General features: G+C 36.5%; 1 protein-coding gene across 5 annotated transcripts in view; it reads left to right on the top strand.

Annotated features, from left to right (window-relative positions):
• Positions 1–25,178, top strand: part of CFAP54 (cilia and flagella associated protein 54) — a 140,205-nt gene that overhangs the window by 65,755 nt on the left and 49,272 nt on the right. For all 5 annotated transcript variants that reach the window (XR_015728925.1, XM_087873968.1, XM_087873970.1 and 2 more), the window contains 11 exons: positions 4,904–5,131; positions 6,103–6,326; positions 6,418–6,550; positions 7,447–7,531; positions 8,951–9,103; positions 10,854–11,063; positions 12,363–12,450; positions 15,340–15,546; positions 17,898–17,964; positions 19,756–19,938; positions 20,891–20,977. Coding sequence is in view for 4 of the 5 variants with exons in the window: in XM_087873968.1 (XP_087730094.1) it covers positions 4,904–5,131; positions 6,103–6,326; positions 6,418–6,550; positions 7,447–7,531; positions 8,951–9,103; positions 10,854–11,063; positions 12,363–12,450; positions 15,340–15,546; positions 17,898–17,964; positions 19,756–19,938; positions 20,891–20,977 (1,665 nt within the window). In the remaining variant the exon portion in view is untranslated. The remainder of the gene's footprint in view (positions 1–4,903; positions 5,132–6,102; positions 6,327–6,417; positions 6,551–7,446; positions 7,532–8,950; positions 9,104–10,853; positions 11,064–12,362; positions 12,451–15,339; positions 15,547–17,897; positions 17,965–19,755; positions 19,939–20,890; positions 20,978–25,178) is intronic.

The following is a 25,178-nucleotide window of genomic DNA, read 5'->3' as shown; positions in this document are numbered from 1 at the left end:
TGGCAGAAGGTGGTCTCGCAAATAGCTGGGCCCTAAGCCATGGAGCACTTTAAAGGTGGTAACCAACACCTTGAAGCGCACCCGGAAGACCACTGGGAGCCAGTGCAGCTCGCGCAGGAACGGTGTTATGCGGGAGCGCCATGCAGCTCCCATAATTACCCGCGCGGCCGCATTCTGGACCAGTTGGAGCCTCCGGGTGTTCCTCAAGGGGAGCCCCATGTAGAGAGTGTTGGTTTTAATAATTCGTTTTCATATGAAGCCATCAGAATAGGTGAGTGAAGAAAAGCAGCCAAAACATCAGGCAGACAGGAGGGAGCAAAGAGAATGAATGTAAATTTCCAAAAAGCAACAAGAAAAAATAACAAATTTTACTGGGACCAATGTTGCAAGGAGCTAGATGAGGACTGCATGAAGGGCCACACCAGAATACTTTCGTGTAAGTCAAAAAGGATTTTTACATCATTTACTGCTCATAAAAGTATCTTCAAAAACAAACAAGGTAAAGATGTGTCTCACCAACAAGATTTCAACAACAGATGGTGAGAATATAATAGAAGAACTGTATGCCAGCAACAAAGAGGCCAAATTTCCTCTGGATGATAAGGAAAAGGAAGCAGAAATAGAACCTGCCATCCTTCAGGAAGAAGTCATGTGGGCATTGATCTGTCAAGCAACAAAGTCCCAGGTGTTGATACCATCCCCACAGAATTGCTGAGGCCTGTATCACCCACAAGCATCACATTCTTGTGCTAGAAAATTAGGGAAACAAACACACAGCTACAGGATTGGAAACCATGTTCATTCCACTGCCAAAAATGATGACTCCAAGGATTTTTGTCCTCATCCCTCACACTAGCAAGCTGCCAAGAGTCACTTCAACAGTGAGATAGGAAGAATATAAATAAATAAATAATAAATAAAATGAATTCCCATTAATTTATATAACATCTGGTGCTGACTATCAAAAGAAAATAACCAGATGTTCAAGCTTGCTTCAGAAGAGGTCATGGCACTGAGTGCCATATTGCAACTCTACACTGGAGCATTGAAAAATTTCAGGAATATCAAAGAACATTTACCTCTGCTTTATTGACTACAAGAAAGCTTTCAACCCTATTGATCATGATAAGTTGTAGAAAGCCCTAGAAGACCTGTGGCTGCCAACACATTGCCATGTTGGTGTAGTCACTGAAAAAAATCAGGTAGCCACTGTGCAAACATCATATGGAGACATTGATTGGTTCAAGATATAGAAAGGTACGTGGCAAGGCTGCATTCTTTCACCTTTTTTTTTCAACTACAAGTTGAACATGATTTGAGGAAACTGGAACTTGAAGAATCAAAAATAAGGGTAATCATTGGAAGAATAAACGTAAAAATCTTCGATAAGTTCACAACACAACTTTCAAAAACCAAAGAAGGATTGAAAGATCTGATCAAATGGATTAAAGAAGAAAATGAGAAATTTGGCTTCTTCCTGAATACCAAAAAGACCAAGTTTATGACAACTACAAAGAATGGAAATGTCAAAATAACAATTGAGGGTGAAGGCATGGAAGAACTCACATTCCTAGGATTGCAGATTGATCAAAGTAGTAAATGAAGTCAAGAAAGAAAGTGTTGAATTGCACTGAGTTCTACAGTAATCATGAGCATGAATTCAGTATGGCAAAGCAAGGACACCAGTCTGGCAACAAATGCAGTTTAGTCCTCCCAATTGTGTTTTCTATAGTTACCCATGGTTGCGAAAGTTAGATAAAAAAAAACTAGACAAGAGAAAAATAAACTTGTTCAAGCTGTGGTGTTGGAGAAGCTTCCTGTGCATTCTTTGGACAGCAAAGACAATGAACAAGCAAGTACTGGAGCATGTAAAACCAGACATATTACTGGAAGGGAAAATTCACAAAATTCCACCTTACTTATTTCAATCATGTTATGCAATTAAATTCACGGAGAAAGGCAACTTTGGAGTGGTCAGCAGTAAAAGGAAATGAAGCTGCAAAAAACATAGTGGCTTTATACCAGGGGTATCAAACTCATGTCGTCATGGCGGCATCACTTGACATATTGGGACTCTTTTCCCCTTCGCTAAACCAGGTGTGGGGGTGGCCAGCATGTGACGCATATGGAGTTTGACAGCCCTGCTTTACACCATCAAAACTGACATCAGCCAGAATGTACAACAACTGGAACAAGCTGCACAAGATCAAAAAATGTGGAGAGGGAAGGAGCTGATCCATAGAATTGCTGAAGAATTGGATGTGATTGAATGGAGAGCATTATCATCATAATCATCAGTCACCATTGTCTAATTTAAATGATGTAATAATATAGAGAGGCAGTTTTGTGTAGTGTATAAGGGACCCAAGCTAGAAATTGGGGGACCATAAGTTTTATTTCCACCTTCAGCAGAAAGCCAACTGGGTAACCTTGGCCCAGTCACACACTCTCAGTCTTAGAAAACAGGTAATGGCAAACCATTTCAGAAAACATTATCTAGAAAATTGCAAGGATTTGTCCAGGCAGTCACCAGAAATTAACACTGACTCAAAAACAAATAAGTATAAGATAAAACGAAACAGAACATTTATTTATCACTGCCTTTATAACCCATCTTTTTTCAACAGCAGAAAATAGATACATGGAGTTAGACCCTTTCTTTTATCCTAAAGATAACCCTATGAGTTAGGTTGGACTGAGAGAATGACTAGCTGAAGTCATCTGGTAGTCAGGTGGGGTCTCAAATCTGGGTTTCCATGATTCCAGTCAGTACTTTCACCCGAACTAAAAATATGCTGCTTTCCCTAATACAGTATGTACTGCTTTTGTTGCTTGTTTGAGTAAAGTTTCTTAGCAAAATCAGTACAAATATAGTTAGTGTTTACATCACAAAACATTCACATGATATAACAAAAAAACTGAAATTACTAGGTGGAATCTAGGAAGATACCATCTTGTAAAGTGGCTGGGAATTTAGTCCCTGCAAAGCAAACTCAAAATTTAAATGACAGTTTACAATGATCTGGGATGTAATGAAGAATAAGTATATTGGGCAACTACTCGGAATGTAATGAAAAATAAGCATAATGAAATTGACACTTTTAAAAGGAATAAACACCATATTTTTCAATTCTAGAGAGAATGGGATCTTAGAATATTGTTTATTGAGGACCTATAGCAATTCAGTAGTTTCTTGGGCAAATAAACACCAGGGCTCCTAAAGTATGGTTTTCAAATCTTAAATTGTCTCCCGTAAAACAAAGCTATAAAGTTATAAATTAGTTTTTGTTTTGAGGCAAAGAAAGGCCAAGAGAGAGGAATAAAAGCAAGCATAGTTTCAATCAGAATAATCACAAAAGGATTGAAAATTAGAATTTATTAATGACTTAAACTAATTTAATAATATACTGTAATAGTAGGAAATGTAGGAAATGATGCTTTTGCTAAATTAAGTGGAATGGAATTTGCTTTTTTCTGTAAGGGTTTCTTTTTAAAAAACTTAAATACAACATGGAGCAATTTGTGAACTGGAATAGCTATTTTTAAACAGATCTCTTTCCCAACACAGATAAATAAATAGAAGAGAGCAGAGTTAAAAAATAAGTTCTTAAATGGTCAAAATTACTAATTGATTTTCTGGTTGTTAGTGGTACAAGAATCAGCAGATAGCTGAAATAATTTCTAGATAGCTGATTGCAAAAGAAGTCAAGAACTCTGATTTACATTTAACACAAAGTTATAGTTTGATGTTGATATAGCATGGTATGCTAAGCACTCAATATGGATTAATATTAAAGCCCCCAATCGTTGTCCAACAAATCATAGTTTTAAGAAAAACCTGACTTAATAATAGCAATAGCACTTAGACTTATATACCGTTTCACAGTGCTTTTACAGCCCTCTCTAAATGGTTTAGAGTCAGCATATTGCCCCCAACAATCTGGGCCCTCATTTTACCTACTTCAGAAGGATGGAAGGCTGAGTCAACCTTGAGCCTGGTGAGATTCAAACTGTTGGTAATCGGCAGTGAGCAGAAGTATGCAATAGAATGCAATATGGCATTCTAATCATTGCGCTACCATGGCTCTTATATAATAATATCTTATCTAATAATGTGTTTACCCAGTCATAACTGTTAGAGGAGGCTAAACCATACAGAAAAAGGAATAATAGCCATAATTCAGATTAGAAATCCATGATGGTTCATTCCAATATTATAGTTTATTCATAGACACAAGTGATTTAATTTAATATCTAAAAGCTTTTATGGTAAGCTGGTAAGCTTTTATAATAAGCATTAGGTGCAAATTAATTAGGAAAAAAATGCTCCTAAACCTGTGCATGTTAAAAGAGATGAGAAATATAGTTATCTCATTAAGCTATGGGGGCACAGGTTCTATACCTATTCCTCTACTGATTAATTAGTTTTATTTAGGCTTTGAATGTTTTGATTGCCAATATATGGATGGTTGCATTTCAGTGTATGCTTTTTTATTGTAACTAATTTCTAACTGTCATTGTGGTATTGCTTTTGTCAACTTGTTTTATCTATATTAGCCCAAATGATGAATTTATGAAATTGTAGGCTGTTCAATTGTAGGTTGGTTGACTGGAATGGGTTATAAATAATTAAATAACTGGCTTACATAAACAACTATCTTGCTCAGTATTGCTTTAGATTTCTGTCCTAAGTAGTTCTAGCAAAACAGTTATAATCTATGTGAAATATATACCAACTAGTATCTTAAGAAAGTGAAATAGTTTATTCAGTAGATTTATTACAAATGAACACACTTAAGTTTGAAGTTCTTTATAAATGAAAATATGATTTATACTTATTATTTAAATCACTGTGATATCCAACTCCTACTTATTAATTGTGCATTTGATAAATATGTTCCAGGTTATTGCCCATCGGGGTCGCCACTGGACATTGCTTCAGAATGCCTGCCGAGACCTTTGGAACTATACTCGGGAAATACAAATGATTATTAAGCATTCAGGATCTTTTCATGCACCTTTTCCTGTTAACAAGGAGATTTTTCTTAAGACCATTTGGTTACCATACTATATGGCATCAGATACATTGCTTGATATGATAGTTGAGCTTCAAGATAGCAATTATGTTAAGGTAAATATATTTTTACTTCATTTTTACTTCAATTTACATAATGCATGTTTTTATATTTTGAAGCAACTAAACAAAGATTAGCAATGTTTAATTCATTTTAATTGTGTACATTTTTTCCGTGTCTTTACATTTAAAAATATTATTTAGAAAAAGATAAATACTTTATGTGCAATATTATTACACAGTTTTTTCTTATTTCATGTAAATGGAGATGGGTTCATTTCTCAAGAAAGATAAATGTTTTTGAAGATCTGATGTAGCAGTCTTCTTGTACTAGGTTTTGTTTATTTTGTATGCTCCCAGAAGGGAGGTTTTTTTTTAAACAAAGAAGCAGAAGATAATACTTAAGAAAATCTTGGGACAATAGGAACATGGATTTGCAAGAATGCACTGAATGCAGTATTTGTGCAATTAGAAGTTCTGAATTTGTGCATTAGAATGTATGCCACTTCCTCTGTCTTTGTCTAGGAATCATTATAGTTGGAGGAATTTGCTGAAACAGTCTTGGTAGATCTGCTCAACATGGGTTTCATAAAAAATATGAAGTATCTTTCTTTGTTAGTGCCATCTTAGGTAATATCTGCTTCATTATACACAATGTGGGAATGTTCACAAGGACCAGATGTCTCTCTGAGATGCTCATATTCTAGCATCCAGTATAATTAACATGGTGACTGTATTTATTAAAGAGAGAGATCCGTATCTACAGAGAGAAGGCTTATGTTAGTAAACATCAAAGACTAACAAAATATAATATTGTTATGAGTTTGATATTAATGTAAATCAGGGACACAGATTTACATTAATATCACTGCAATATTATTAAAAATTGAAATGTTTATGAACAATATGCTTGATACAATGTAAAGAAAATTTACATAATTAGAAATGCTAGGTGAGTTTGTACTTGATATTTGTATGATGATTTGCTTGCAAAGATGAGATATTATGATCTCTGTTTAAATTTACAGATTATTGAGCCCAAGGGAAATTTTGGTGTTCCAAGCTGCATAGGAGGTATTACTATTGATGAAGGTGGTTCCAATCTTTCTTTTGAACATCCCCTTGACGATGTGAACATTATAGATTTCCAAGGAATACGCCACTTCATTCTGCAAACTCTTGAGTTTCTGTTTCGTTTGAAGAAATGGGAATCCCTAGTTTACATAGCTATGCAATTTAACACAATTACACAGTAAGTAACATAAAATGACTTTGGGAAGGAAAGGAGTTTGTAAAAATTATATTAACAATATTTATTTTAAAATGCATCTAACTTTTTCTAGTGAGAGATATACGGAGCAAGTAACTCCTGTGTTGGTGTTTGCCCAGAGACAGCTGCAGGAAAAAAAACAACTCTGTGAGTCAGACAATGCACAGTCTTGCTTAGAAGAATTTATCACTAATACTGGAGACAAGGTAAAGTATTTTAGATGATAAAGAAAAAAACTTGTAATTGAAATTTGGGTCAAAAGTTTTAAAAAATATAAGAATATAGTCTTTAGTTATGTATTGGACTGCCTGAAGAAGATTTTTGAGTGGGCACATTAAAGTTGCTCGTAACTTCACAAAAATGATATGTAATTGTTATTTTTCCTAGAGCAAATGAGTAGGTTCTAAATCTCATTTTCTAACAAGAACACCCATCCTTTACTCTCAGACTGGTTAGTGAATAAAGAGGGCAGACTTAATGGGAATTCCATATGAACCAACTTCTTTCCCTGTCCTTTTTCATTATTTAATAAAACTTGTTTTTCTGAACCTCAAATGTATTCTAAGAACAGAATTAGCTAACAGGTATCTGTTTATTTTTTTTTCTTGATTGGGAAAAGCAGTCTTATCCTCCATATCACTTTGTGGGGATAAAATGCTATGGTTCTAAGCAACAAGATTATAAGTTTGGGACCATGCATATCACCTCGATTTCCAGCTAGGTTGGGCATGTTGAAGAGAGCTGACACAATAGGAGCATGGCAATGATAGAATTGTGAGTTCTGATTAGTTTGGGAAGTTCAGGTCAGATTACTATGTATGAGAGTTTCTAAGACTAAATTCTGAAAAGTCTTGTCACAAGGGAATACTGTACTGGTGTTCATGCACATCTTGTTAATAAGAATGTCCTATTTTTTGGTTTAGTTTTTCTTGTGAAGATAGTCCATTCTAGATAATGAACATTGGCTTTTATTATTTCTTTGCTTTTTGAAAATGTAAATAATTGTGATGGATTTTCAGAGTCTAATTTTAAATGTTTAAGATTAGTTTACTTAACCTGGTCCCCTTAATTGAAAAGGCTGTTAACTGTATACTCTCTTAAGGTATGCTGCAGAAACTTTGTTGCAAAAAAACTGTATGCTGCTACAAAATGGAAAGGACCAACTGTTGAACATTTTGATCATTTAGGTATGAAGATATGTAAATTATATTCTTTGAAAGTTTCAGAGCTCATGCTCTTTGGGATAATTAAATGTTTGTGTTCTTTTGGATTATTTTTATGGATGGATAAATTGTTTTGTTTCAATCACATGCAGGTTATATTTGTTGCATAGATTTGATATATCAAGTAAAATGTATTTATATATTATTTTATCCATATAAGATACTTGTAAAACCAATTATGTAGGTGTTCTACATTATAGCTATTGAGATATGCTAACAAACATTGATTGAGTCAAGGTAGTTCTAGATTGTGTATAAACTAATAGCTTCAACTAATTCAAAAAGAACAGTAATATATATTAAAGAAAATACAACATATATTTATAGTTTAAGTATCACAATTAATATAACACTCCTACACTCAAGTCTTTCAGTTCAGTGAGGTTTTTATAAACTTCTGGAAGGCATTGAGAGTAGAAGCTGTTCTTGCCCTAATGGGCAAATTATCCAGTTAAAGAGAGGGAAGAGGCAAGATAAGGATGGATGTAGAGAATTGAGATGCATGATTACCCATTGTATATGATTAGAACGTTGCGTGAGCTTAGGGAGCAAATCAGTTTGGTGTGGGAGAACTGTTTGTTTTCATATATCAGAAAAGATTTAACATTGATCTTTTGATAGATATTGGGAATCCTGGGGACATCTTGTCTAACAATTGTGCACAAGTTGTTTGCCTTTCCTCCCCAAAAGTTTTTTTTAAAAAAACTTTTTTTTAAAGTTTTTTTTTAAACCCCCAATTATTCATTAATTCTACATTCCACTGGCACTAACTGAATATTCAACTGAATTATTCTTAATTTTACATTACTGGAAACATATCACATATGGGAGAAGTAACTAAGATACAGGATGTAGTATCATGCATGAAGCATCCACTCAGCCCAATAGATTCTTTTCCTTCCTCTTATATTTCCAAATCTATTTCAGTGATCAATCCAAATCACTTAGACATTCTACTGAAGATTGATATTCCCTCCACACATGATGCATTTACTCTTGCCACAAATTCCATCTCCAGACAAATTGACACTGATCATTGCTCTCAAGCTGATTTCACTGAGGAGCTCATATTCACCATCTGATCAATTACAATAATTTCATCGTTCCTAGCCTGGATTTCTTCTGGATATATAATAATTCAAAGCCTTCCACTTTGAGTTCAGGGGCTTTTTTTTAGAATTCTACTACTTATATGTATAGCTTTTTCCAGTTTGAACCATGCCTATGTGTGAACTCGGTGAGTTGATCCATGACTGTAATAAAGATACTACTACTAGTAGTTTGAGTAAACTACTACTAATTTGAGTAAGCAATTTTACTTTTGTATATTACATTTGTTACTTAGACATAGAATTTATTAAAATAACTATGGGTTCTTTATAGGTGTCAGTCAAACAAGACCATTATTTTCTGTTCCTCTGGATCCGATGGATACGCTAAAATGTTTTAGAGAAACTCTGGAAAAATCAAAGAACCACAGTAGAGCCCTTAAATACAGCAGGAAATTGCTTTCTTTATTTCTTGCTCACGTGCGAGGTGAGTACCTCTCATTAGAAATAGGATGTATATATAACTATAAATAAACTGTAAAAAGTCAAATATTAAAAAAAATTGTGTGCATATGTGTGTGCACACATATACACACATAAACACATACACGCTGATTTGATTTTAGAATGTTTGATTTTTTTTGACAATTCTGTTTAAACATTCCACACTATCTAATAATTATTAGAATTGTAATAAAACTTTAACTACATGCTATTGTGTATTTATATGATGTCTGATGAATTAATTTTCATATTGCTATAGAGAAGCAAACGGAAGTATTTCTAATAATAATTTAATAAAAATATAAACTGTCCTATTTACTGCATGTTTATATAAATTATATTGGCACAATTTGAAATTAAAAATCCCGAAGAAATCAAGTTTTTTTTAGATCTCCTCCTTTAAAAAGAGCATGATGATAAATGCCTAAAATGAGAAACATAATTTCCAAAAATTTAAGGTTTTCTTAACCTGACTGAATTTGCCGTTTTCTCAAAAAACCAATTTCTAATGTATTGGCTGATATGCATAGGAACAAAGCAGTTTAGAAAGAAGTAAATTGGTTTATATTTGTTGTATGTGTTCTTGAAAGATATAACCAAATGCCATTCCATCAGTAGAATGGCAGAGCTCGTACATAGTTACGTCTCTCAGACTCGTTTACATAAACACTTTAAAGTTTATAATTCCTCAAGTAATGTTTTACCAAAATATCAGGTAAATTTTGACATTTTATAAAGGGAAATTTTTTGTAATGGTATTACTTGAAAATTTTAAGTTTAAAATTTTCATTGCTTTTTTCAAGTAATAAACTCAACCTTCTTAAATAAGTACCTTCTTAGATAAGGTACTCATAAAAGAGCCAGGCAAGAGATGTCTAAGAACTGTTTGAAGAAAGATTGAAGCATATTATGTAAACAAAAAGCATTGCACCTTCATCCAGGAAGTCATGTGTAATTTATGTATGAGCACAAATAACCTCCTCTTCACTGTGATATCATTACAAGATTATTCCAGACACATAAACCCAAAAATAGTACAAAAAATAACATATTCTGTTCCATAATGTTCAGCCCATTGTAGCTGTCCTAACAAGGATTTAGGCTAAACCAAACATACCATCCATCCTTTTGAAGGCTTGTGGGCCTTATAGGAAAAAGTGTCAAGAAGGGCAGCCTCTTTTTACCCAACCCTAGAAGAATGCAGCTCCCTGGAAATGGTAGAGCTGGACTGAAGGCTGTTGAATGCAGTTGTTGCTCTGCACACTTTTGAACATCAAATCTGTAAAGATTTTTGAAAATGTTACATAATCTTGGGACTTTAGTTTTCTGATGGAACGTAATGGGGCTCCAGCAATTTTTCTTCCAGCTTATTTTGAAAAATTACTTTTTATTTTATTCCATTGGTTGATATAAATCAGAAGGAATGTGATTTGGAGGTGCCAAACTACTCCCTTTTCATAAATATAACAATGCTATATTATCTCTTCCAAAGATGAGAAAAAGACAGGAAATTTGTGTGAAGGAAGAGAAGACCTAGGGAAGGGAGCATATGATAGTATAGGTGTTCTCTAATGCCTTAAATTTAATTAAAAATCAGCTGTACATTGTAAAATATATCTACTTTCAGTATGAATCTCTCTGGAATAATAGTATAATATCTAATATTATATTCAGAATCTCTAATCTGTAAAGACTGCTAATATGTTTTCATTAAATCTACTTTATAAAACAAGACTCTTCTGGAAGATTAAATACAGAAATATATGCAAACCAGAAAATTTCACGTGGAAAAGTGGGGTTTACTATGGGAGCTGAGTTGACATATGAACCAGAACCACCTGATCTTTCAGAAGAAAGTTTTACTTGCCTCAGTATGGTTGAGAGCAACTCCATTCCCCAGTCAAAAGTCTCAGTAGTCATCTCTTCATATGAACAAACAATTGGTAAGTTTATAATCCATTCTATTCGTACATTGAATTACTTTGTGATCTGATAGGAAATTTGAACACGTTGTGCTTGCAGAAATGTATTATTTTAAATAGTTCAGAGAGGGGAAAACAGTAAGGAGCTGGTGTTTTGGCAGACTGCTGTTGGAGTTCCAGTAGACTCTGAGAAATAACCTTCCTTTCCTTTTTTCTCTCGGATGAGAGAGAAATTGAATAGCTACTGCTAAGATTCATCTAACAATAGTTAATAGGCAAAGAGAATAGGCTTCCCAGCAAAACCACTACAAAAGTATATGTAGTTCTAGTGGTATGCAAAATATTGCCAGTTCAACCAGTTTTAAAATTCAAAACAACAGTTGCTTACAGTGTAAACATCCAACTCAGTCATTGTGGAATTGTTTCAACAATACAAAAGTGTTTCAAGCTTAAAACACTTCTGCAATTATTGAAACAATACCATTTTATTTCAAGAGGAGATGTAGGAGATAATAGGCTGAGCCTGAGGCATGGGTCAAATACCTCATCAGTCATGAATCCCTTCGTGCCGACAACAAATCTAAGTCCAGCCTAACTTGAATTTCTTTTTCTTAACTCCTGCTAATTTCCCTTGACTATTAGGGAGTAGTAGTTCATATTCTTATAGAGAGCTTATGCTTACAATAAATCTTTGTACACATTTGAACTGCTTGGATCTCCTGATTTCTCTGGTGCTGACATTAATCTGAATTTAGATCTCTTATGGACACAAAGGGACTCATGACTGATGATGCGTTTGACCCCTCCCTCAGACTCAGTCTGGTCATTTCCTGCAAGATTTTTTTTTTTCCTCTTTTACACTACTCCAAGCTTGAAATGGGGCATTTTGAATGCAAAAATAATTGGCTTTAAAATATTTTGTAACTTGGTATTACAGAAATGGCAAGAAATAAAAAAAAAGAAAAAAAAATCAAAATTCTAACACAGATTTGTAATAGTTCCCAGAGTCAAATACACTGTCCTGGAAGTATGATGAGCCCTAACTGTCTTTATTTCAGTAGGCCTTTGACCCCATAGGGTGATTGCAACAAATGTTAGTTTATTACTGTTTTAATTGTGGGTGGAGTGTTAAAAGTGTATTTTAAAAATGTGTTTTGTACTACCATGAGTTTTCTAATTGGATAGTATACTCAAATGGTAGACTAACTAGTATAGCAAAACACAGCAACTTATTTTAAACCAGTCATATTAAGTTTCTTTCTCTAAATATATTTACAATTAAATATTTAAACATTTCCCCTTCAAATTGATGAAAAACAGAAACTCTTCAAACAAATAATCAGCATGGTCTCATGGTCCAGGCTTTTCATGAACTTGGAAATCTGCATTTTTTCACAGGAAGCAAAAGGTATTAGCATTCTTACATTTTCTATATCAATCTACACCTTGTAAAATTAATAAAATGTATAACCATTGTAGAGAAAACAATGGGGCACACAAAGTCACAATTTTCATTAGAATTATAACAACAGGTTTCATTCTTCTAAATTCCTCTTTGCCTTTTCTTCCATTCTGTTTTGTTCATTCCTTGGAAGGAATGGAATTAAAAAAATAAAATAAAAAAACATTACTACTAATTTTCTACTCTCTTTATCCAATTTTTGTTTGTGCCTTCTATCCTAACTAGTTAACTAGTTGGATTATACCAATAGTAAAGAATATTTGTAGCTCAGGATTGAAATCTGGGGTCCTTGGTGCTCTGTGATCTTCATTGTTTTCTTGCAGATGTCTATGGACATTTTCAATCATCCAGGTCATGGTTGTCCCAAAGGTGCTTTTCAAAAGATGACTTGACTTTCTTAGTTTTTTAAAGTTTTTTTTTAAAGTTTTTTGCTTCTCATCCATTTGTGAAGTGATTATTTTGTTTCTCCAATGCACAGTTCTGCACATGTCTCACTGATTTGTATTATATACAGTTGCAAGAAAAAGTATGTGAACTCCTTGGGATTACGTGGAGTTTTGCATGAATTGGTCATAAAATGTGCTCTGAACTTCATCTAAGTCACAACAATAGAAAAACACAGTCTGCTTAAAATAATACTACACAAACATTAGATGTTGCCATGGTTTAATTGAACATAACATGTAAACATTCATAGTGCAGGGAGGAAAAAGTATGTGAACCTTTGGACTTAATAACTGGTTGACCTTCCTTTGGCAGCAATAACCTCAACCAAACATTTCCTGTAGTTGCAGATCAGACCTGCACAAAGATCTGGAGTAATTTTGGACCACTCCTCTTCACAAAACTGTTTCAGTGTAGCAATATTCTTGGGATGTCTGGTGTGAATCACTCTCTTAAGGTCATGCCACAGCATTTCAATCGGATTGAGGTCAGGACTCTGACTGGGCCTCTCCAGAAGGCGTATTCAGTGCTGTTGAAGCCATTTTTTTGTTGAATTACTTGTATGCTTTGGGTCATTGTCCTGTTGCATCACCCATCCTCTGCGGAGCTTCAGTTGGCGGACAGATGGTCATACGTTTTCCTGCAAAATATCTTGATAAACTCTGGAATTCATTTTCCCATCAATGACAACAATCCATCCAGGCCCTGAGGCAGCAAAGCAGCCCCAAACCATGATGCTCCCTCCGCCATGTTTTACAGTGGGGATGAGGTTTTGATGTTGGTGTGTTGTGCCTTTTTTTCTCCACACATAGTGTTGTGTGTTCTTCCCAAACAACTCAATTTTGGTTTCATCTGTCTACAGTATATTTTGCCAGTAGTGCTGTGGAACATCCAGGTGCTCTTTTGCAAACTTCAAACGTGCTGCAATATTTTTTTGGACAGCAATGGCTTCCTCCGTCCTCCCATGTACTCCATTCTTGTTTAATATTTTCCTAATGTTAAAATGTTAGCATATGCCAGAGATTTCTGTAGGACTTTAGCTGACACTCTAGGATTCTTCTTTACCTCATGAAGCATTCTGCGCTGTGCTCCACACCTGGCATGGCAGCAGCAACAGCAGTTATGTACCCAATGTGACAGCAGCAGCAGCAGCAATGGCTCCGTGCCCAGCACGGTGGCATCATCATCAACGGCTCCATGCCTGGCATGGTGGCAACATCAACAGTGGTAGCTTCGCACTCAGCACAGTGGTGGCATCAGCAGTAGCTCTGTGCATCAACAAGGCTTTGCGCTCTGTCCACTCACCTGCCTGCCCATTTCTCTAGTTGCCTGCAGTGAGTTGTCCCCACGGTGATTGGCTGTGTGGAGTTGTGCGACAATTTCATGGCAGTGAGTTGGGAGAGTTGAGTTGGCAGCAGTGAGCTTGGCCATGGTGACTTGGTGGCGGCAAGTTATCCTAGGCTCGTAATGGCGAACCAATGGCACGTGTGCCACAGGTGGCATGTGGAGCCATATCTGTGGGCAAGCGAGCGTTACCCTAGTTCAGCACGCCAGCCAGCTGATTTTTGGGCCTTAAGGACCTACCGGAGGGCCTCAGGGGTGGGTAGGTGGGGAAGGCCTTTTTCACCCTCCCTAGGCTCCAAGAAAGCCTCTGGAGCCTGGAGAGGGCGAAAAACAGGCCTACCAGGCCCACCGGTAACCTTTTTGCCATCGCATGCCAAAAGCGGGGGGAGTGCGGGGAGGTCGCACACAAATGCGCGGGTGGCGGGGCATGGGGCATTGAATTATGGGGGTGGGCATGTGCACGCACAACACCCCCGTGCTCTTCCTGCTTTTGGCACGTGATGGAAAAAAGGTTAGCCATCACTGTCCTAGACTCTCCATTCACGGGGGTGGGGACTGACATACTTCACTGAGGTACAGAAATGAAGTTTGGATCTTTGGGATCCCCACTTATTTTCTGCATCTGAGAACAGGAGTTCATCTCACCTTCATTTGCAGAAGGGAACTCCTGCACTGGATTGGAGAAATGAAGCAGGGATCTTGAAGATCCAAGCCTTGTTTCTCCAACTGTTCACAGGAGTTCCCTTTCACACACAGAAAGGAGCTTGCTTCCTTTCTTCAGTAGGTAGCTCTTTCTCTTCATTTAATGATACTCATGGTTAACAAACGCTACTGGAGAGCCGGGATCACAGTCCTTGAGTGAAGCAGTCATGTGGGCATCACATTTAACAACAACTTCACTCATCACTGACATTCCAGGCCACAATTTTGGTCATAAATTGAGGACTATGTGTACTTTATTTGCTTTCTATCACTTTCTAATTCCATTGCATTTATCTTTTTACCTTCCATTTGAATATCAGTAATGTAAATTCTAATGTATCTCAGAATTGCTTTCAAATGCTGGTGCCAGGGCCTTGATGAAGCTCTCAAAATGGATGATGCACTTCATCAGTGGCAAGAATTGGATGACTCATCAGAGAAAACTACTGGTAACTTGTCAAAAACATCTCAAGTTTACTCTGAGAAATTTATTTCTCGGGTTGGAATTTGGGGTTGCCTGCAAGGAGCAACCTTAGCAGCTAAAATAGCTCAGTGAGTATTTTTTTTTCCTATTTGCTAATCTACAATTTTTTTTTTACTTAATGATTTAATTTCACAGTAATTCAGACCAATGATTCATACATATTACATTTATTATGAATACAGGGCTTTCTCTGTTCCATCTAAAAATAAATTATCTTACAGTTCTACTTCATGTTACATTCCTATTGCATCTTTGCATCATCACATGATTTTATAAAAGTTCCTGGTAGGCAGAATAACATAAAATTTTTACATGTTAAATTTACATCTTCGATTTCCATTACAAAGAAATATAGTAAATTTTGAAATACAAATAATAAATGTTGAAATATAAATGGTAAGTTGACTGCAGATACAGCTGAAGTCCTCAGAACCATAAAATAAATAAATAAATGTGATAAACATATAGTTCTCACTTACATGCTGACCATTCAAAATTATAAAGAAGGTAAAGGAATCCCTGCAGAATTTACTTCGGTAATCATTGCTGCTATAAGCGCGATGCTCATCTCTATTTTTCTCCAATTTGCAGCTGTTACATGTGATTGGACTTAAGTTGCAATCCCTTAGCATCTCCTCAATTCTGTACATTGTATTCAGATATCTTAAAATTACATTCAGACTCCCTTCACTTTTGTCAATTTTGTTATGCTGCAGCCTGATTCTATAGTTGTTGAAATTCATTTTTTGCTCATTAATCTACACTCAGTTCTCCACAATGACAAAGTGAAAACAGAATTTTAAAAATATCTGTAAATTTGTTAAAAAGAAAAAAACTGAAATATCACATTGGCATAAGTATTCAGATCTTTCACTCAGTATTTTGTTAAAGCACCTTTGGCAGCAATTACAGCCTTGAGTCTTTTTGGGTATGATGTGACAAACTTTGCACACCTGGATTGGGGGATTTTCTGCCATTCTTCCTTGCAAATCCTCTCAAGCTCAGTCATGTTGTGATCATCAGTGGACAGTCATTTTCAGGTCCCTCCAGAGATTTCAATAGTGATCAAGTCAAGGCTCTGTCTGGGCCACTCTGGGACATTCACAGAGTTGTCCGTAAGCCACCCTTGTGTTGTCTTGGCTATGTGCTTAGGATCGTTGTCATGTTGGAAAGTGAATCTTCAGCCCAGTCTGGGATCCTGAGTGCAGGTTTTCATTGACGATATCCCTGTATTTTGGTCCATTCAGCTTTCCCTCAACCCTGACCAGTCTCCCAGTCCCTGCTGCTGAAAAACACCCGCACAGCATGATGCTCCCATCACCATGCTTCACAGTTGGGATGATATTGGGCAGGTGATGAACAGTGCCTGGTTTTCTCCAGACATAATGTTTAGAATTGAGGCCAAACAGTTCAATCTTGGTTTCAGATCTTGTTCCTCACAATCTTAGAGTTCTCCAGGTGCTTTTTTGCAAACTCCAAGCAGGCTTTCAGGTGTTTTGACTGAGGAGAGGCTTCGGTCTAGCCACTCTGCCATAAAGCCCAGATTGATGGAGGGCTGCAGTGATGGTTGTCCTTCTGGAACTCTGTCCATCTCCACATAGGATCTCTTGAACTCAGTCAGAATGACCCCCGGGTCTTCTCTCTTACTAAGGATATTCTCCCCCAATTACTCAGTTTGACCGGGCGACCAGCTCTTGAAGAGTCCTGGTTGTGTCAAACCTCTTCTATTTGAGAATTATGGCGGTCACTGTGCTCTTAGGAACCTTCAGTGCAGCAGAAATTTATTTGTAGCCTTCCCCAGAATCTGTGCCTTGCAATAATCCTGTCTCTGAGCTCTGCAGGCAGTTCCTTTGACCTCATGGCTTTTGCTCTGCTATAGTAGGCATTGTCAGCTGTAAGACCTTCTGTAGAGAGGTGTGTGCCTTTGCAAATCATGTCCAATCAATTTAATGTACCACAGATCAACTGCAATCAAGGTGTAGAAACAAGTCAGCAGTGATCAAGAGAAATGGGGGGCACCAGAACTAAATTTCAAATGTTGTTGCAAAGGTTCTGAATACTTATGCCAAAGTGATATTTCAGTTTTTTAAATACTGAATACAGTTTTTTAAATCTTTACAGACATTTCTAAAATTCTGTTTTCACTTTGTCATTATGAGGTATTGTGTGTATATTAATGAGCAAAAATGAATTTCAATAACTGTAGAATCAGGCTGCAGCATAACAAAATTGACAAAAAATGAAGGGGTCTGAATACTTTCTGAATGCACTGTCTATGAAACCAACATACTGATCAATTTTATACATCAATGTCTGATAAAATCTGTGACAAAAATTTATTTGAAAGCTCAAATATTTGGTATTATAAATCAGTCACAAACTATACTGTTTAACTATATTGCTTGATTTTTGCATTTAGGCATTCATTACAGTATAACATTAAATTAAGAACCAAAACCTGCATTTTATCTGCTATCCTCTTCAAGGTAATTAATATATGTATTAAAAATTAAACATTATATAGTAATCTGTAGATAAACTTTTGTTATTGAAAATAGAAAATTATGCTGTGATATGATGAACGTGCATGAATATGGATAGATGCTTGGTGTTGTTTATTATAATCCCATATAAATTTGTTTGTTTGTTTGTTTGTTTGTTTGTTTATTTATTTATTTATTTATTTATTCACTCACTCACTCACTCACTCACTCACTCACTTACTTTACATATTATGGAAAAGCTGGAGAGTACTGTGATATCAAATAACATTAATTGGTAATCATTATGGGGCTATATTACAGATAAAATGGTTGTCATAATTCTTATGCAAATACTTCTTAAGCAATATGCTTTCATTTATACATGCAAGTCAGGAGATAAGCTAGTTGAAGGAATCAGCCAGAAGTACCTATTAGAGAAGAAAGAAATGTAGAATACTTTATAATCCCACCAACATTAGTATTTTCAAAACAAATAATGCAAAACACTTGCTCAGTGTTTTACATTATAGTGCAGTATATACTTTTCAGTCCATTACAGGATTCAATCCATGGATCAGCAAATAGTCTATTGCAGCAGTCCCCAATCCTTCCACCTTGGCGGTCAGGCCCGGCGAGGTGTGGTAATGGTGATGATGGTATGAGTGGCATGTACTAATGCACATGCACAGCTCCATTGGTATGAGTGTCAGGTGTGCTTGCCCTCTGCTTGCGCAAATGGAGCTTTGTGCGTGAGCAAAGGGTGCTTGAGCAGAGGGCACTTGTGCTCGTGTGTGAGCCTTGATAAATGAAGTTAATCAGATGGCTCTGAGCTTTAGAGTTTTAGGATCTTTTGGAATAGCCAGTCAAGAGATTTATTTCTTTCTCCCTCCCTTCTCTCCCTATATTCTTAAATTGACATTTCTGTTCCAGCTACTTCTATGGTTAAAATTTTAAAAACAAACAAAATGCTCACCATGGCTTATTTGGCAATAATTAGGCTTATCTTTGTTCTGATAATAAAGTTATCAGTTTGTTCAGTTCAGTTCTGGTTTACTTTAAAATTAGTAATACCAGCATTCTCTGCTTACTTTCTTCCACTATTCCTGCCTCTTCCACTTTTTTGATAGTGTCTTTCCTACTGCCTAGTATCAGAACAAATGTAGCTAATCAATTTATTTTCTCTAGTCACTGAAGTGGAAATGTATCAGCAGTAGAATGGTGCAAAGTATTTGAAAAACATGTTTTACAGTAATGAGAGCAAAGCATCTCCTTTGGAAGCACTGAAGTAATTGGAAGATTCGTGCAGCAGCTTAATGCTCACCCTGTTTGAATATGTGCGGATGCACAGCAATTTTCTTTTCTAAAAATTGCAGGAAGTGCTACCAGTGCTTGCATGTGCAGAAAGCAAGGTATAGTCTTTGTAGTAGCTGCATGAGCATGAGCTCCTTGAGGAATGCAATTTTTGAGGAGGGGAACTTTGCTCAGACAAACGCATTTTGCAAAAAACACTTCTTTCAGATGCTTTGAAGCACTCTAGTAGAAATCTAATATGTGTTTGAAACTAAATAGTTATTTTAACTGATTATTGTTTAGAAATCTCTTTCATTTCATATTTAGTTAATAAAAACAGTTTATAATTGGAAAGTAAAGCAATCTTGCAAAGTGCCTTGGTTCTACTTATTATAGGCCGAGTATTATATTTTGTTTCATCTTAGGAGTTTGAAACATTAAAAATTAATTAAATGTGTTTATACCTTTATAGAGCTTGAATGTTGTTATTATTTTGTATTTCAGTCTTTGTTTAGAGCCTCACTACCACATCCTAAAGCTGATTGTGACTTTGCACAATACGAAACAGACATATTAATTCCTGGCATTGATTTATTTGTGGATTACTATAGAGCTGATATTGCAACAGTTATTGCAAATCTCAGTTTTGTTCTGCATGAATTGCATTGTAGAAGGCAAAATCTAATAGTAAGTATTATAAAGGATATAGTAATTATTTACACTTGTTAGAATTATAATTTATAATATTGATTAACATGTTTTTTCACTCTTAACTACATGGGACCAAACAATCAATATGTACAGTTATGCATCTTTTTAGTTATATAATTGATACTATGGTTGCTTGCTTAGGACGAACACACTTGCTAAATAAATTTACAAATAAGGTTGCATGTATACACATAAATTATAAAATTCAGAAAATTTGTCATATAAGGATATATTTTGTCTAATATGTTCTTGAACTGAACTTGAACTTGCTCTATTTGTATATATTTGTATATAATTTGTATATAATCTCAGCAAATTGATCTATCTGGGTTGGGAGGCTAAGCAGTTTGGGCTTGTTAAGTTTTGGGACAAAATATCAGAATTGTAGGCTACACTGGGAAATTAAAAAGAAGGGGAGGAGGAGGAAATGTGAAGATACTTCATGGAAATATTGCTTTCTATTGCTTAATTTAAAATGTACTAAATTAGCTCTCTAAAATAGAATTAAAGTTTATATTCACAATTCTAAATATATTAATGTAGAAGTTATTAGAGCTATGTTCAGTAACATAGAAAGCTGCCTTATGCCAAAGTGTCATTCTAAATTTTTGGCACAGGTTTTTTTCCAGCTTTGATTTACAACAGATTAAACTTGAGGTCTACTGCAAACAAAGCATTTCTTCTTACCACCAAGTCGCTATACTGGGATTATTGCCTTAAATATTATTTCAATTGAGGTCTCTTCTTTACATCTTTGAAAATTCTGATGAGCTTTCCACATTAGCAAAATGCCTTGCTAAACAATCTGCACAGGTCCACTATTCATGTTTTGGATTGCATATTGTTTTGAACTGTGCCACAAAAGTTGAAGAAAGTTATATGTAGATGTAAATAATTATTTAGAGTTGTCCTTTTTTTTTTTTTTTAGATTTTGCCATTGTTCACATTATATCAGTACTTTGTGTCAGAGATTTGTCGGAATGAAATTAAGTGTTTTGAAGGAAGGATTCTAAAGGTAAATGTACCAAAAATTATTTTATTAAAAATAATTTAATGCCATTCAATTGTCAAAATAGAAAACAGGTTACTAAAGCCAAGCAATCCCCAAGCAATTCTTTTTAAATACTGTTTAATTTTTATTTTTCCCTTTTTGAAGAGTTCCAATACAAACTTTTAACCTGTTTCCCTAAAAATAAGACTTATCCCGAAAATAAGCTCTAGCATGTTTTTTATGTATGCGCCTAATAAAAGCTCTACTCCCAAAATAAGCCCTACTTAAGAACCTGCGCAGCCACCCAGCCGCCCATTCCATCTGGTTGCTTGTGGTGCTGTGGCCATGAGCAAAGTGGGATAATGGTGTAGCTGCCCCATGCGCCCAACACCAGCTTACCTCAGGACCCACACAGCCAGACCAAACATGCCCTGCTACCTGATACCTGCCTTGCGGTGGCAGCAACAACAGCAATATGCAGCAGGAGCCCACGTGGCTGCCGGCCCACTTCTGCTTGCTCACAGCTGCAATGGAGCAGGAAGCCAAGCAGTGTGGCAAGGTAGGTGTCAGTGCATGAATGGCCTGGCTGCGGGGGCCGAGGTAAGCCAGTGCAGGACGCATGAGGCAACTCCACCCACCTCACCTTGTGGCCGCAGCACTGGCACTGGTGCATTGCTCGGCCTCCTGTTCTGTTGCAGCTGTGAGTAAGCAGAAGAAGTGGGCCAGCGGCCACGTAGGGTTCTGTTGGATGGGGATGCTGGTGCGGTGGCCAAGAGGCAAGGCAGGTGTTGGGGCATGGGTGGACTGGATGCAGGGGCCCTGAGGTAAGACAGTGCAGGATGTGTGGGGCAGCTCCATCCCCCTTGCCTCATGGCAGCGGAACTGGCAAATCACATAGCCTCCTGCCCCACCACGAGCAACCAGAAGAAGTGGGTTTCCTGTACATGGAAAAAAATAAGACACCCCCTGAAAATAAACCCTAGTGCTTATTTTGGGATCCAAAAGAAAATAAGACCTGGTCTTATTTTTGGGGAAACATGGGTATATTCAGTGAGTGATGAAGAAAACAATTCTTAGGACTTTCATTCAACTTTTGGATTTGATGATTTCTTGTGAGAACTACATTGCTACATTTCAGGAACCGATATTCAAACTCTCCTATTTATCCTATTACTTCACTGACTTGTTTCTGTATTTACAAATACATGTTTACGTAAACGTACAATCATGTGAAAAAGAAAGTACACCCTGTTTGAGTTCTATCGTCTTACGTATCAGGAGATAGTAAAAATCATCTTGTCCCTAGCAGTTCTTAAGAATAGAATAGAATAGAATAGAATAGAATAGAATAGAATAGAATAGAATAGAATAGAATAGAATTCTTTATTGGTCAAGTGTGATTGGACACACAAGGAATTTGTCTTTTGTGCATATGCTCTCAGTGTACATAAAAAGAAAAAAAAGAAAAAAAATACGTTCACCAAGAATCATAAGATACAACATTTAGTAATAGTCATAGCTTACTAATAAGCAATCAAATAATACTAGGAAACAAAAAGAACAATATAAATTGTAAAAATGCAAGCAACATGGTTTTAGTCATAAGTGGGAAGAGATAGGTAATAGGAAGGATGAGAATAATAATAATAATACAGTCTTAGTAAATAGTTAACATTGTGGGAATTAATTATTTAGCAGAGTGATGGCGTTCAGGAAAAAACTGTCCTTGTGTCTAGTTGTTCTGGTGTGCAGTGCCCTATACTGTCATTTTGAGGGTAGAAGTTGAAACAATTTATGTCCAGGATGTGAGGGGTCTGTAGATATTTTCATAGCTCTCTTTTTGACTCGTGCAGTATACAGGTCCTCAATGGAAGGCAGGTTGGTCGCAATTGTTTTTTCTGCAGTTCTAATGATCCTCTGAAGTCTGTGTCTGTCTTGTTTGGTTGCAAAGCCAAACCAGACAGTTATAGAGGTGCAGATGACAGACTCAATAATTCCTCTGTAGAACTGAATAGAATAGAATAGGAATAGGAATAGGAATAGGAATAGGAATAGAAATAGAAATAGAAATAGAAATAGAAATAGAAATAGAATAGAATAGAATAGAATAGAATAGAATAGAATAGAATAGAATAGAATAAAATTTTTAACAGCTTTAATTTTTCTGAGCATTGCATGGTCTTGACCTTGGGTGAATTTGCTGGGATACCCACTCCTGGGAAAATTGACAGCTGGTATAGGATTGGACTAGGAGACCTCCAAGGTCCCTGTCAATTCTGTTATTCTATTTTATCTAGATGTTTTTTATTTTGATTGTTTTGTGCAGACTAAATGGAAGGATTATGTTGCTTTGTTTATTTGTTGAACTTTAGTATGTACCATCTGCATGAATTTTCAGACACTATTATTTTAGCTTGTTTGTGGAGTGTTGCTGGCAGATAACCAATACAAAATTGTACACTGTGCATTCATGCATTAGTAAGAGAAAAGACTGCAAGCTGATAACCAGAAAAATGTATTCTTTACTATTGTTGCTGTTCATAAACTGTGCTGAATCTTTCCTGGGCTAGAGCAGTTTTTTATAGAAGTAACCTGAAAAGATACATTTCTGTTGTTGATAAGCTGCTACCTGGCTATAGCAAGAAAATATTTTTTCTTTTATGTGCATTCTCCTATATTACTTATTTTATAATACAGAAACTACATGAGTTTTGACAAAATTTATAGCGATGAAGTTGTAGGGTATTGTCAGAGCTACAAGGTAGAGCTAAAATTTACACCTTGTTTTCAGAGCGGAGCTCATCCATATGAAATCTGAATAATCATCACATTTTAAATTGTAGGGGATTGCAGGGACTTATTTATAATGTGGTGCTGTTCTCCAGCAAACAGTTTTATGCTGTTGCATTATGCATAACCGAACATGTAAAAATTTGCTTTGAATTATTGTAATAGTGGGGTAGCTTTTCACATTTCTTTAATAACTTGAGAATAATAACATAGCATGATAATATCACTAGCCCTAGAACATAGACTTATATACTGCTCCACAGTGCTTTATAGCGCTCTTTGAACAGTTTACAAATGTCACCATATTGTCTCCAACCATCTGCTGTCAGCATTCCAGAAAAACCTCATCTCCAAATAAAGTTGCGGAAGCAAACATTTTCCAAAGTTCTCTTTACTAGAATAAGCAAACTGGCACATCTGAGAAAACCCGAATCTGAAAAGCCCGGATTTTCCTTCAGTAAGTCAAAGCTCCCCAAACCATCCCCCATTCCCCCCAGTCGGTTGCATGCTCCAATCAACGTTCGCTCCATCTCGATCCAGCCCCCTGACCACTCCTTCTCCAGATGCTGGATTGCCCTGACCTTGACCGACAGGAAGAATGCTATTATGTCTACTAACAACCCCTCTCCTTAATCCCCCCTCCTACTTTCCCACACACGAGAAGGTGGCAGCATTGGAGCTTCCGGCCTAATATGGCTTCCAAGGCTGACATCTGGATCCTCATTTTACTGACCTCAGAAGGATGGAAGGCTCAGTTAACCTTCAGTTGGTTAGGATCAAACTCCTGGCTGTGGGCAGAGTTAGCCTGCAATACTGCATTCCAACCACCGTGTCACCATGACTCGTTGAAATACTTGTTACAATTTGTTCTATTCCATCATGATTTCTTTTGGAAATTATCTGTGCGAAGAAACTGAACTACCAATCATAGGTGGTTTTTTTTTTGAACTAACAATCATAGAAGGTTGTTGAGAGTGTGGTAGCACGACAGTTTCCTCAGTACTTGGATGAATCGGCTTATCTAGATCCGTTCCAGTTGGGCTTCAGGCCTGGATACAGCACGGAAACGGCATTGGTCGCATTGGTAGATGATCTCTGGAGGGCCCGGGACAGGGGTTGCTCCTCTATCCTGGTCCTATTAGACCTCTCAGCGGCTTTTGATACCATCGACCATGGTATCATGCTGCACCGGTTGGAAGAGCTAGGGGTGGGGGGCACCGTGTTGCGGTGGTTCTCCTTTCTCTCTGATCGGTCGCAGTCCGTGTTGACAGGGGGGCAGAGGTCGACCCCGAGGCCCCTTGTATGTGGGGTGCCACAGGGATCGGTTCTCTCGCCCCTTCTGTTCAACATTTATGTAAAGCCGCTGGGTGAGATCATCCGTGGTTTTGGGGTGAAGTATCATCAGTATGCTGATGATACTCAGCTATACATCTCC

The sequence above is a fragment of the Pantherophis guttatus genome, chromosome 7 (assembly GCF_059756535.1).
Source record: "Pantherophis guttatus breed Tessera chromosome 7, ASM5975653v1, whole genome shotgun sequence".
Lineage (NCBI taxonomy): Eukaryota > Metazoa > Chordata > Lepidosauria > Squamata > Colubridae > Pantherophis > Pantherophis guttatus.
Note: the sequence above shows the minus strand (reverse complement) of the source record. Positions and strands in the feature narration are given on the sequence as shown.